This window comes from Ambystoma mexicanum, chromosome 1q (genome assembly GCF_040938575.1).
Source record: "Ambystoma mexicanum isolate Mex_15411 chromosome 1q, UKY_AmexF1_1, whole genome shotgun sequence".
NCBI lineage: Eukaryota > Metazoa > Chordata > Amphibia > Caudata > Ambystomatidae > Ambystoma > Ambystoma mexicanum.
This window is the reverse complement of record NC_090922.1, coordinates 1439657434-1439670702: the sequence shown is the minus strand read 5'-3', so window position 1 is coordinate 1439670702 and position 13269 is coordinate 1439657434. Positions and strand designations below refer to the sequence as shown.

General features: G+C 53.1%; 1 protein-coding gene across 2 annotated transcripts; it reads right to left on the bottom strand.

Annotated features, from left to right (window-relative positions):
• Window positions 1-1961: 1961 nt before the first annotated feature.
• KLF17 (KLF transcription factor 17) lies at window positions 1962-8845 on the bottom strand. 2 transcript variants are annotated; one of them, XM_069642315.1, is made up of 3 exons: window positions 8600-8845; window positions 4300-5296; window positions 1962-3238 (listed from the first exon to the last, which is right to left on the bottom strand). In XM_069642315.1, exons 1-3 carry the CDS (start codon window positions 8690-8692, stop codon window positions 3063-3065), a joined length of 1266 nt encoding a protein of 421 aa, XP_069498416.1. In that variant the 5' UTR covers window positions 8693-8845; the 3' UTR covers window positions 1962-3062. The 2 variants fall into 2 exon arrangements, with proteins under 2 accessions (XP_069498416.1, XP_069498417.1); XM_069642316.1 differs by having other exon boundaries at window positions 4300-5293.
• Between the last annotated feature and the right edge of the window lie 4424 nt (window positions 8846-13269).

Below are 13269 nucleotides of genomic sequence, written 5' to 3'. Positions count from 1 at the left end.
GCCGGATCTCAGTGATATTTGGATATAAGCCGAGTTGATTTCATCTTTGATCCATGCAAGGACAATGACTGCGCTGAGTTGGAGACACACTCCAATGCGTAACTGTTCAAGCCTAACCCAAGGGGTCGCCTGTTTTCAGCCGTACACAAAGCCAGGAGCTATACGGGCATAAGAAATGCCACCCCACCGAGATCCTTGCTGCCATCTAGCGCTCGCACTTGACCTGCCCATTTTTCATCGAGGATTCAGTTAATGATTTGCCCAATGCTTGAAATAAAAAGAGCACACCTTTAATTCTGCCCTTCCACCTGCTGCCAGGAACCGTGCGCATTCGACCTTCCCGCTCTGTGCAAAGGAGCACCGTGTACTGGCACGGAACAGCAGTGCAGCAGGGGCGAGAGCTCCGCCGTGGCTGTGCACATGTCACACCAGGAGGCCAACAGGGGGCGCATGTGTGTGTGTGTGTGTGTGCTTTAAAATGAGGTCACCCTGAGCGCGCAAGGAGCAGATGATAGGAAGGGCGTATTCTTTCTGTGAATTGCATTCCTGCGGACGAGTGCGCTGCTTTATCTGGGACAGCCCATCTAGCCGGGCCTGTAAATAAAACACGATCTGTAGCGCTTGCAACCACAGCCACAGAGAAGGCCGTTTCAATGAGCGGTAACTTGACGGCGCCGACGCACTTTGACTGCGTTTATTGTGTAGCACTGTAAAGGGTCTCTGTTGCAGTGGTAATCAAACCTTTTTATCCTGAGCCCCACTTGAGCCAAAATATTGTTGTCGGCACCCAAATACCAGCACTGCTTATATTCTATTTTAAAAACCAGTGACCGCGCTACCATGTAAAGCTCCTTACGCCCCCCCCCCCCCACAAACACCATCGGACATCATTTGAGCACCCCTGGGGAGAGGGCGACAACCCCACAGTTTGAAAACTTTGGGCGCAGATCCAAGCAAGAAGGGATTGCATCCATTGAGCTGTTTTTTTCCGATCCTATCTCCTCCCGCACCCAGCCCTCCCCCTACCCCCAGACAGGTTGATGAAAGGAGTACAGCTGAGTTTTTCACATGAACACAAAATTGGGCGAGTTTGAGGGACATTCTGACCAGGTTGTGGAGGGGAGTAAATGGAAAAGTCACTGGGGACAATACATAAGGGGACATACATAAAGGACAGCCAACATTGGACATGTGTGAGTGCAGGTAGGCGGCACGGCCAGCTGTGCTCGGGATGTGACCTTGATGGGTGAAATGTTCGAGTGGAGCCAGGCAGGGGCAGGTTAGAGGCGAGGGAAACACGTAGGTTGGTGTATTTTGTTGAAAGTCTGGCCCCCAGAGTTCCTTTAGTTGTGAACTTGGAAAGCAGACAACATGCCACCCCGACACCAGACAGCCCCTGCTGCCCACCCCCCACCCGAACTATTCGTGTAAACACGTAGCGCCCCGTCATCAGAGCCGTGCAGATGCATACATAGTTTGCAGGCCCGGTGCTACCGCTCTGTTTGCCATCGCAAGAAAAAGGACGCCGGCAATGCAAACACCTTCATGGGAAGAAAGTGAGGAGTGACGTAACGAGTGCGCTGCCCCACCTTAATTAGGCCTGTTGGTGTGCACGCGGGTTAGAGGGTGTTGTACTAAGCGGGAGCTTGCGAGGCTCGGGGATCCGTCTTGCGTTTGGTCACTGAGAGGATGTGTTTTCCCAGAGTTCACACATATGTACTTCTAAGTCAGAATTACGCCCCCCCCCCCCACGCCCGCCCCACAACCACCAAAATCCCACGCAAGAGCCGCGCGCCGGGGCGGGATAAACTGCGCCCATTATGCGCGGCGCAACGGCTGCTCCGCAGACACGCGCCTCCCGGCAGAAAGGCAGTTGTCAGCCGGAGTCGCTATTATTTCCGGGGCGCGAGCCAACCTCCCCACTTAGCGCACCCGTGAAGTAAGCTTCACCCGACACCGTATTTTTTTTTCATTAAGGATTTTTTTTTATTTTGTGTACATCGATAAGGAAATCACAATTAAATACAAGCTGGGCAACTCCCCCCACGATTTACAGCAGGCAGGCCTCGAAACCATTTACAATATGTACAGCGAATATTGCACGTCCGGGGCTGGCAGCATAGCCCCAGACAAAGACCCTGGCATGAAGGCAGTTATTCCGCTTAAAAGGCAATTTATTCCCATTTATTTTACAGACAGTCCATTTTTAATGTTATCTTTACAAGGTTGCTTCTGGCAGAAGCTGCGTTGGGGTTCACCCCCTTTTTTCAAGTATACCTATAGCTGCACGTGATGTATTACACAAACACACACACACATATATATATATATATATATATATACACACATTTATTTTAAAACTTCATGAAAAAGGCAGTCTCCTAGCAGTACCTGACTCGTTAATCCGTTGGCAGCACAATGGGAAGAAAATCGAAGCAACTGACACACAAACACAACATACGAACGATTGTGAGGGCACATCACACCTGGAACCTGAAAGTAAAAGTTGAATCGAAAGGGGCCGCGTGCACCAAGCTCCAGAAACACATACACATTCTTTCCCCCACCCCCCCATCAATTTTATTATATACAGTTATGTACATACACATTTCCCTTTAAAATACTCTACCGCAGCAGGAGGATTTATAAAAAATACATTTTTTTTAAAGATAGCCATCACTTATTCCTTCAGGAAACTCGAGCTCTACTGACTTCCAAGACCTGGGCAACAAACGCTGTTTAGGATTGGAGGGCCAGGGGGGACCCGCCCTAATCGAACCACCAGTCCTCCTATATATACCTTTAATTTAAATAATATATCCCCTCGCTATGTAGGGTGCATTCTTTGACAAGTGTGCCTGTTAAATACTGTCTGTTTTGTCTTCTGCAGACTTCTGTAAAAATGTTCCTTTTTTTTTCTTTTACATTTCTACAGTAAGAAAAAAGTACAAATTCTGATAAATAAAACGATCAGTCGTTTTTTTTGGGTCGCAAAGCGTTTCGCTGGCTCTGTACATGCGACGCAAGGAGTCTCTGTGCGCACGCTGCGCGCGTGGCTCGGCTCACATGTGCCGCTTCATGTGTAGCGCCAAGTGGTCGGAGCGGGAGAAGGCGCGCTCGCACAGGTGGCACTGGAAGGGCCGGTGGCCCGTGTGCTTGCGGTAGTGGCGGGTGAGCTCGTCGGAGCGCGCGAACTTCCAGCCGCAGCCTTCCCAGTTGCAGTGATACGGTTTCTCGCCTGTGGGGGGGGGGGGAGGGGGGAGAGGGAGGGAAAGAAGAACGGGCGTTACTTGCCAGGCAACCAAAGACAACCCACAGCTGCGTCCATAACAATGCACTCAATGAATCCCAAAAATCGCCCCAAAACACCCTACGATTCATGCGCGGTGAAAAGGGACATTGCACTGGTGCAAAGTGACTAAACTGCGAACAAACACGGAGTCGTGCAACGGTGCAAGGTGTATTTTTCCAGTACAAAGTCCGTGACATCCCACTGCAAAAATGCACTTTGCACCGTTCCACGAATCAGGGTTTGCACTTTTCAGCAGCGCAACGACACTTTGAACCATGCAAAACATTCTATAAAGCGGGCCCCCTGCGTCACAGAGTCAGTGCAAAGTCACTTCAAGCTGCAAAAATACACGGAGCACCGCTCTGTGAACCAGGGTGTTTGCGGCAGCAAAGTTTCTTTGCACAAGTGCAAAGTCACTTTACACCGCTCTAAAAAGTGTTGCTGGGAGAAACAAACTCTTCCTAAAAAAAATACTAGTAAACGTATATTTGTTTCAAATTAAAATCATTTGTTATTAGGTTAACATGAGGGCAACTTTATCAGAAACCCTAACTTCTTAGACTGGCCCACAAATTATATCGTCTTGAAATGAGCAGCCCCACCGTTGGCATGATTTCACGTGTGATTCAGGGCGCAGTCTATACGTTCCTCAGCACTGAAGGGGGTTAACTCTCAGCACCAGTTTTCACTTTGAATGACAAGAGGCACGCGCTGCTAGTTTCTGTGCAAGGGGCGCCCCTCCCCCTGGGCCTACAGCGTGGCGCCTGCTTGGCCTGCCAGCTTGTGGCAGGCGGGAAGGCCGGCGCATGCGCGGGGCCGCGACCAGACGGCAGCTAATGCCAGCTTTTAGGCCCAGGTAAAGCTGCAGTTTCTGCCTGCTCTAACATGCAATTAAGGGTGACTGGGTCGGGCACCGTATCATTAAGTGCCTCTAAATGAGGTTAGCACATCTCTCGGTAGGGGAGGGGGGAGGGGAGCGGGACTGATGCAAGCCAGTGAGCACTTACCTGTGTGGGTGCGCATGTGGGCCTTCAGGTGAGAGCTCTTGGTGTAGGTCTTGCCACATCCGGGGTACTCGCAGTTGTGGGTGGCGGTCCGTTTCCGGGCCCAGGACCTGCGCCCTCTCTTAGGTTTGCAGTCCTCGGGGGCGCTCATGGTAGGGTAGTAGTCCAGCATGGGCGAGGAAGGGGGGGTCAGCATCATGCCGTGAATGCCCTGGTGAACCTTCAGGGAGTCCCTGTACATGCTGAACTGTCCATGGAATTGGGCCGCGTGCTGGGCGGCGTAGTGTGGCGGGAAGGGAGCCGCCATCTGGTAGTGCTGGGGCATGGGCATGTGGGGGTGGCAGTGCATTTCGCTCATCACGTGGCAGTCACTGGGCACAGAGTCCTCGGTTGGCGTGGTGGGGCCCACTCGGTGGTGGCCAAATGGGTGGCCCGCGTGCAGTTGTCCATGCATGTGCATCATGCTGGGTTTCTGGTCCACCATGCACTCTGAGGTGGGTGATGACGGTAGGCCGAGCATGCAGGACTGCTCCGGGTGCTCCTTCTTGATCTTGTGGCCCCCCAAATGTTGGAGGTGCTCCATCGACATGGGCCTTGGCCCCAGGTGGCCCATGTTGGCCACACCTCGGAGCTCCGTGTACTCCCGCCGCTGCATGGCGCCCTTGAGGCTATAGTCCGGGGGCGCATCAAGGTTGGGTATGTCAGGGGTCAGAAGCTCAGCCACGTAGCTGTGGTGGGGGCTCCCCGCAAAGCTACCGGCCCCGTACTTGTTGGGCGTTGGGTAAGAGGAACCGTCACTGTCGTAGGTAGTGCTGCAGCTCTCTGGCGTCTCGGGCAAGGGGTAAGTGGTGCCGTGTGCCGCGTTGCCCGCATTCTGAGCAGTTGTGTGGGCCAAAATAAAATCCAAGTCGACAAACTTGCCCAGGTCGTCATCCTCCTTCTTGATGGCCCCACTCTCCATCATTGAACACCTAATGCTCTGCTCCATAGCGATCTCCTGCTGTAAGGAAGGGAGAAGAGTGGTTATCAGACACCATATCCACCAAGCAAGAGGCGAGCATTCACACACCACAAACCGCCATTCGCAGCGGCATCCTACCCCAACAACAGGACGGCACCCACTGAGCCATGTAGGAACGTGTGCACCCAAACACAACCGTCATTGAACTATATAGGCCCATCAGCATTCATCACCGGAAGTAGCAGACATCCCAAACACAAGGGCAACACTCACTGGACCATGTAAGAAATTCAATATCTGCTATGAAATGGTGGAGACCACCTGAACACTAAAACAACAACCGGTGAGCTGTGCAGGACCATCACCAGAAGAGCAATACACCCCAAAACAACCTTCAGTCGACTAAGTAGGACCACCAGCACCTGTTATGAAAAGAGCGAGTCCATAATGAGAAGGACAACATTTACTAAGCTTCTAGGCCCACTGGCATCCACCATTAGAAGGGGAAGATCTTCCGAACACAAGGTCAACATTCACTGAGCCATGAAAGAACTTGTGCATCCACCATGAGATGGTGGAGGCCACCCAAAGGCAGAGTGACACCACCAAGATCCAACCGTCATTGAACTATGTAGGCCCACCAGCATCCCGATTCAGAAGAGGAAGACCACCCAGACATCAAGACATTCGATGAGCCTTGTGTTGTATTCATTAACCATCTCAAAGAATCACACAGAGGACAGTGTTTGATGAGCTGTGTATAACATCCAGCATTTGACACAAAATGGGCAGACCACCTATTCAAGATAGGATTCGGTGACCAATGTGCGATGCACAGAAAACAACCAGCAGAAAGAACACACCAACCAAAGAAGAGTAGATAATTCCGAGCAGAGCAGAAGCTTCACAAACATCACCGGAATTGAAAGGCCACCCAAACCCATGGAAGCCTTCATTGCTGAGTGATGCATTTTCACAGGTCATCCTCAGGCTCAAAGCTTAACAATCTACAGTGCCTTTAATTGACAGAGAAGGAAGTGACACAAGACAACAAACCACCACAGACAGAAAACCCAACGAACAACTGAGCTGCTACCGACCTGAACGCAACTTCCCAAAACTCATACCACCACTGACAAAAGACCCAACCAACTACGGAGCTTCTATGGACCTGAAAAGAACTTCACAAAACTCAAGCCACCACTGACAGAAGACCCAGCAAACTAAGGAGCTTCTATGGACCTGAAAAGAACTTCACAAAACTCAAGTCACCACTGACAGACGACCCAGCAAACTAAGGAGCTTAAAAGGACTTCACAAAACTCAAGCTACCACTGACAGAAGTCTCACAAACTAAGGAGCTTCTATGGACCATAAAATGACATCACAAAACTCAAGCCAACACTGACAGAAGTCCCACAAACTAATGAGCTTCTATGGACCTTAAAAGGACTTCACCTAATATGACCAGAAATAAACCCATGAACTAATACAATTCACCATTCAGAGGGAAACTCCACGGAACTCAAATGAAACACCATTGGTATTATACTTAACAAATCGCTCGCAAGAGAAGACACGGACGGCAGAACGTCTAGTGAACAGACAAAATACTTCACACAAACTACTGCTTAAAGAAACGAATGAACTACCAGAAGTCCAACTCGGTCAGTGTGTGTCACCCGGTGTCGAACAAGTCCCATAAGACCGCGGAGTTTTATCTACAAACGCGTTCTTCAATGGGACCCCCCCCCTCTGCCCCGCCCCCCAATTTAAACACTTGTTCATGCCACTTGTATACATTTCTGGGTCACTGCGCATCACCAGCATCGGGGCAGTGAACTTAAGGCACAACATTCACCCAGAGAGAAACCTCAACAATCCACCGACTCGGAAAAAGACCAGAAACGCGCAGAAACGGCAGGAGCAAAACCGCCGAACTCTCAAACAGTGTCCCACCTTCATAACAGACCATCAGACACAGTAACAGCAAGGCTCCCACCGCCACCCAGAAGAGCCACACAAAACTGCGACATGGCCCCACGCCCAACCACGCGAAAGGGGACAGATAGCAACGCTCGCGCTCAGCCTTGCGCGCGACACACTTCAGAGCAGCGCTAGAGGCCCGCGGCCCATAAACACGATCGGAATGCTGGCTTAGCCGATCTGCTCAACTCGTCTAAACTGTGTGATCCTGGACACAGGTGGGGGGCGGGCTGGGCGCTGGTATTAGTCGTGGCGTGAAAAGGGGGCCCCCTGTGTACTCACTCCCCCGTAGCCTATAAGGACCCTTCACACCTCATGTACAGGCTCAGATACACGTATCGATGGATTTTCGATGGCCATGTGTGAATCACTTGCCTGAGATGTGTGCGACTGTTCTGCTAGAAGGGGAGATGGTGGGGGGTATGAGGATAAAACCCCCAGGTTTCTGCAAGGGTGAATGCCCTTGGGCTTCGCTTCAACCCAAATACTGTGAGAAAAGCAGGTGGGCGAGGGGCGCCGACCCCCAGGGCCCATTTTGTATTTGACAAAAAAGGGCATGTATTACCTGAGGGTCTTTCCTATGCTGTATGGATTTATAATGCCCAGAAGTTTCTAAGCGTGGAACAGGGGATCGAATCTGTTGCTCCACGTCGTCTTGCTTCCAATGCGAGTGCGTTGCCTCTGAGATATCCTCCCAAGAGGACAGTGTGGGGTGCACCAAGGGCGACCACCCAGTAGTTTAAGAGAAGGTAGACACCCCCACCCTCCGTGGTATAACATCTCAGGCCAGACCTCTTGTCTGGGAGTGCGGTCCCGCGAACTCAGCCAGGACCGGAAAAACGAGTTGCTCGGAGCCGCAGAGAGCGAGGCTGACAGCCAGCCCGGCCGGGCGGTGCTTCAAGGCGCCCGGGCGGTGCTTCAAGGCGCCCGGGCTCCGGTCCAGTGCAGCCTCGCCAGCGGCGATGCCCAGCCGCTGGGCGAGTGATATGACCACCCCAAATGCCCACTGTGCGAGGCAGCTGTGCAATACGCCATTACTTATCCTATGCATACAATATATATATATAATGGAGAGAGATGTACAAAGAAACATGCAGCGCGTGTGTGCGCAACAGTCATGAACACACGCAACCTGGCACTTTTCCGTAATATCATTGCGCACCTTTGCCTCCGCAAACAATTCACGTCCCCCACGCCTAAAATGTGACACTTCTGTGACTATGCCGTGCCCGCCCGCCCCACTCACACACACACGCACATCTGCCCGACAGTCCATGCGTGGAGCATTGTCCAGCTCAGCCGCACGGGTCCCCCGGCTTCCCCCGTAGTCTCCCCCCGTCCGCCCGGGTGACTTACGTTAAGGAGCTCCGCCTGCTTCACGTGCAGCGGCAGGAGGCTGGCGAAGGACGAGATGGAGGGCAGGCTGGCCTCAGTCGCGACCGCAGACATGCTGAGGGGCTCCGGGCTCCACCGTCCAGGCTCCGAGCCGCCGCCGCCTCGCACTCGCGCTCACAGCCCGCAAAAGTCCTTTCCCGGCCGCAGGTCCGCACTCTGCGCGCAAAACTTTCGACGCAACTTTTTTTGGCTACAGCTAATGAGGCTTCCGTGGGCTGCACAGCCTGTTAATGCCTCTCCCCGGCGTTGATTGGCTCTCCAATCAGTGGGGATTGCTAAACCCGTGTCCGGATTGGCTGTCAGGGCTGTGGGGCCGGTCCACACCTCATAAAATGCCACTCTGGGCCACTCCCCTGGTGGGACCTGGCCGCCTACCTGTTGGAGGGGGATGGGGAAGGCATTTATGAGGATCCGATAGGTTTCTAGGAAGCAATGGATCCCCCCCTCCTGTGATGAGAAATAAAACGGGGTGATGGGGGTGAGGGGCTGTAACAGGTAGACATATTCCAAACGGATGTGTACACGGAGAAAGGCGGGCAAAAGTTGACAGGGGAGGGGGGGGCACAGTGCGATAAGAGACGGGGCGGAATGAAAGAGAGTGCTGGGACAGGCACACGGGAGAGCGACAGAAAGACAGTGCAGGATGACCTGGAGTGCAGGGATAGGAAGACTGGAGAGCGACCGAAGGACAGGGCAGGATGACTGAGAGTGCAGGGATGGGCACGCTGGAGAGCGACAGAAAGACAGGGCAGGATGACTGAGAGTGCAGGGATGGGCACGTTGGAGAGCGACAGAAAGGCAGGGCAGGATGACAGAGAGTGCAGGGAAAGGCACACTGGAGAGACATCAAGACAGGGCAGGATGACAGGGAGTGCAGGGAAAGGCACACTGGAGAGGCACAGAAGGACAGGGCCGGATGACCTGGAGTGCAGGGATCGGCACACTGGAGAGCGACAGAAAGACAGCACGGCGAAAGAGAGTGCAGGGATAGGCACACTGGAGAGCGACAGAAAGACAGCACGGTGAAAGAGAGTGCAGGGATAGGTACAATGGAGAGCGACAGAACGACAGGGCAGGATGACTTGGAGAGCAGGGATAGGCACACTGGAGAGCGACAGAAAGACGGAATGATGACAGAGAGTGCTGGGATAGGCACACGGGAGAGCGACAAAAAGACGGTGCAGGATGACTGAGAGTGCAAGGAAAGGCACACAGGAGAGGCACAGAAGGACAGGATGACAGAGAGTGTAGGGAAAGGCACACTGAAGAGACAGCAAGACAGGGCAGGATGACAGAAGTGCAGGGAAAGGCACACTGGAGAGACAGCAAGGCAGGGCAGGATGACAGAGAGTGTAGGGATAGGCACACTGGAGAGGCACAGAAGGACAGGGCAGGATGACCTGGAGTGCAGGGATAGGCACACTGGAGAAATAGCAAGACATGGCAGGATGACAGAGAGTGCAGGGATAGGCACACTGGAGAGCGACAGAAAGACAGTGCAGGTTGAAAGAGAGTGAGGGGCTAGGCGTACTGGAAAGTAACAGAAAGACGCGGCTGGATAACTGAGGGTGCAGGGATAGGCACGATGGAGAGCGACAGACAGGGTAGCATGCCTGAGATTGCAGAGATAGGCACACTGGAGAGACAGCATGACGACAGGATGAAAGAGAGTACAGGGATAGGCACACGATAGAGCGACTGAAAGACAGTGCAGGGTGACTGAGAGTGCAGGGATAGAAACACGGGGGAGCGACAGAAAGACGGGGCAGAGTGAAAAAGAGTGCAGGGATAGGCACACAGGAGAACGACAGAAGAACAGGGCAGGATGGCTGTGAGTGCAGGAATAGGCACACTGGGGAGTGACAGAAACACAGAGCAGGATGACTGAGAGTGAAGGGGTAGGCACACTGGAGAGGGACAGAAAGACAGGCCAAGGTGACTGAGAGTGCAGGGATAGAAACACAGGAGAGCGATAGGAAGACAGGGCAGGATGACTGAGAGTGCAGGGATAGGCACACTGGGGAGTGACAGAAACACAGGGCAGGATGACTGAGAGTGAAGGGGTAGGCACACTGGAGAGGGACAGCAAGACAGGCCAAGGTGACTGAGAGTGCAGGGATAGGCACACTGGGGTGTGACAGAAGGACAGGGCAGGATGACTGAGAGTGCAGGGATAGGCACACTGGGGAGTGACAGAAACACAGGGCAGGATGACTGAGAGTGAAGGGGTAGGCACACTGGAGAGGGACAGCAAGACAGGCCAAGGTGACTGAGAGTGCAGGGATAGGCACACTGGGGTGTGACAGAAGGACAGGGCAGGATGACTGAGAGTGCTGGGATAGGCACACTGGGGAGTGACAGGACAGGCCAGGATGACTGAGAGTGCAGTGATAAGCTTCTGTTGTCTCTCCTCCCCTCCCCAGCTGATCTCTCGGCTGAATCCGATACTGCACTGGTTACCTGGCCACCCTCTGATCTCGTGACCATGTCCCTCCCCGCCAGCTGCACACCGCACTGCCCCCCCCCTGGCAACTCTTGAACTCGGGGACTGTTTCTCTGTATCCCTACAGACCCTACTAGCACTTGACTTCTGATGTCCGTCTTGCCTCCAGCTGGCTGCACTTTTATTTATTATTTATTGTCTTTGTTTATTTCATTGTTATCCCATGTACTGCACTGCCCCCTCCCCTCCACTTTTCCCTTCCACCATACCTTGCACTTGCGCGATGTCAATGTCACTAGGCCTAGTAAGATCGCTGTCTCTGTCTTCCCCTTGTCCCCCCTCCCTTGCCTTGTGGCGCCTTCAACCACTTGTGTCTAGGCGCGTTATAAATGCCATATCACATCATATCGCACCGGGGAGCGACTGAAAGACAGGGCAGGAGGATTGCGAGTGCAGGGATAGGCAGACTGGACAGCATGGCTGAGAGTGCAGGGATAGGCAGACTGGAGAGACAGCAAGACAGCAGGATGTAGAGAGAACATGGATAGGCACACGGGAGATACACTGAAAGACAAGGCAGGATGAAAGAGAGTGCAGGGATAGGCATACTGGATAGGCGCGTTATAAATGCCATATCACATCATATCGCACTGGGAGCGACTGAAAGACAGGGCAGGAGGATTGCGAGTGCAGGGATAGGCAGACTGGACAGCGACAGAAAGACAGGACAGGATGGCTGAGAGTGCAGGGATAGGCACACTGGAGAGACAGCAAGACAGCAGGATGTAGAGAGAACATGGATAGGCACACGGGAGATACACTGAAAGACAAGGCAGGATGAAAGAGAGTGCAGGGATAGGCATACAGGATAGGCGCGTTATAAATGCCATATCACATCATATCGCACCGGGGAGCGACTGAAAGACAGGGCAGGAGGATTGCGAGTGCAGGGATAGGCAGACTGGAGAGACAGCAAGACAGCAGGATGTAGAGAGAACAGGGATAGGCACACGAGAGAGAGACTGAAAGATAGGGCAGGATAAAAGAGAGTGCAGGGATAGGCATACTGGATAGGCGTTATAAATGCCATATCACATCATATCGCACCAGGGAGCGACTGAAAGACAGGGCAGGAGGATTGCGAGTGCAGGGATAGGCAGACTGGAGAGACAGCAAGACAGCAGGATGTAGAGAGAACAGGGATAGGCACACGAGAGAGAGACTGAAAGACAGGGCAGGATGAAAGAGTGTGCAGGGATAGGAACACTGTGGAGCAACAGAAAGACAGGGCAGGATGGCTGAGAGTGCAGGGATAGGCACACTGGAGAGAGACAGAAAGACAGTTCAGGGCGACTGTGACTGCAGGGATAGGCACACTGGAGAGACAGCAATACAGCAGGATGTAGAGAGAACATGGATAGGCACACGGGAGAGAGACTGAAAGACAAGGCAGGATTAAAGAGAGTGCAGGGATAGGCATACTGGAGAGCGACAGAAAGACGGGGGATGACCGTGAGTGCAGGGATAGGACACTGGAGAGCGACAGAAAGACAAGGCAGGGTGACTGAGAGTGCAGGGATAGACACACTGGAGACCAGACAGGGCAGGATGACTGAGCGTGCAGGGATAGGCACACTGGAGAGCGACAGAAAAGTAGGCCAGGATGGCTGAGAGTGCAGGGGTAGGCACACTGGAGAGCGACAGAAAAGTAGGCCAGGATGGCTGAGAGTGCAGGGGTAGGCACACTGGAGAGCGACAGAAAAGTAGGCCAGGATGGCTGAGAGTGCAGGGAAAGGCACACTAGAGAGCAACGGAGAGGCAGGGCAGCATGACTGGGGGTGCAGGGTAAGAGACACTGGAGAGCGACAGGAAGACAGGACAGTATGAAAAGAGAGTGCATGGATAGGCACACGGGCGCGCGAGAGAAGGCGGGTGTTGAAAGAGATTGGCAGGAACATGGGAGAGGTAATGTCGCCTCCATTCTCCCTTTTCGCCTTGTTTCCTCTCCCATTCATTCCCCTTTCCTGCTTTCCCCCTCTGTCACCTCTTCACCTCTCTCTCATGTCCCCCTTCCCTTTTCTCTGTCTCTCCCCATCTCTTCTCATCTATCCCCCCTCAATTCCTTTCCCATCTTCTCGCCTTGATCCCTCCCCTCCATCTTTGTATCTCCCTTTCCCTTTCCCTTCTT

Coding starts and splice junctions, on each gene's coding strand:
- KLF17 (XM_069642315.1), bottom strand. CDS start 8,692: ATGTCTGCGGTCGCGACTGAGGCCAGCCTGCCCTCCATCTCGTCCTTC. Junction 5,297..8,599: donor AGCAGGCGGAGCTCCTTAAC/GTAAGTCACCCG, acceptor CCTTCCTTACAG/CAGGAGATCGCTATGGAGCA. Junction 3,239..4,299: donor CCACATGCGCACCCACACAG/GTAAGTGCTCAC, acceptor CCCCCCCCACAG/GCGAGAAACCGTATCACTGC.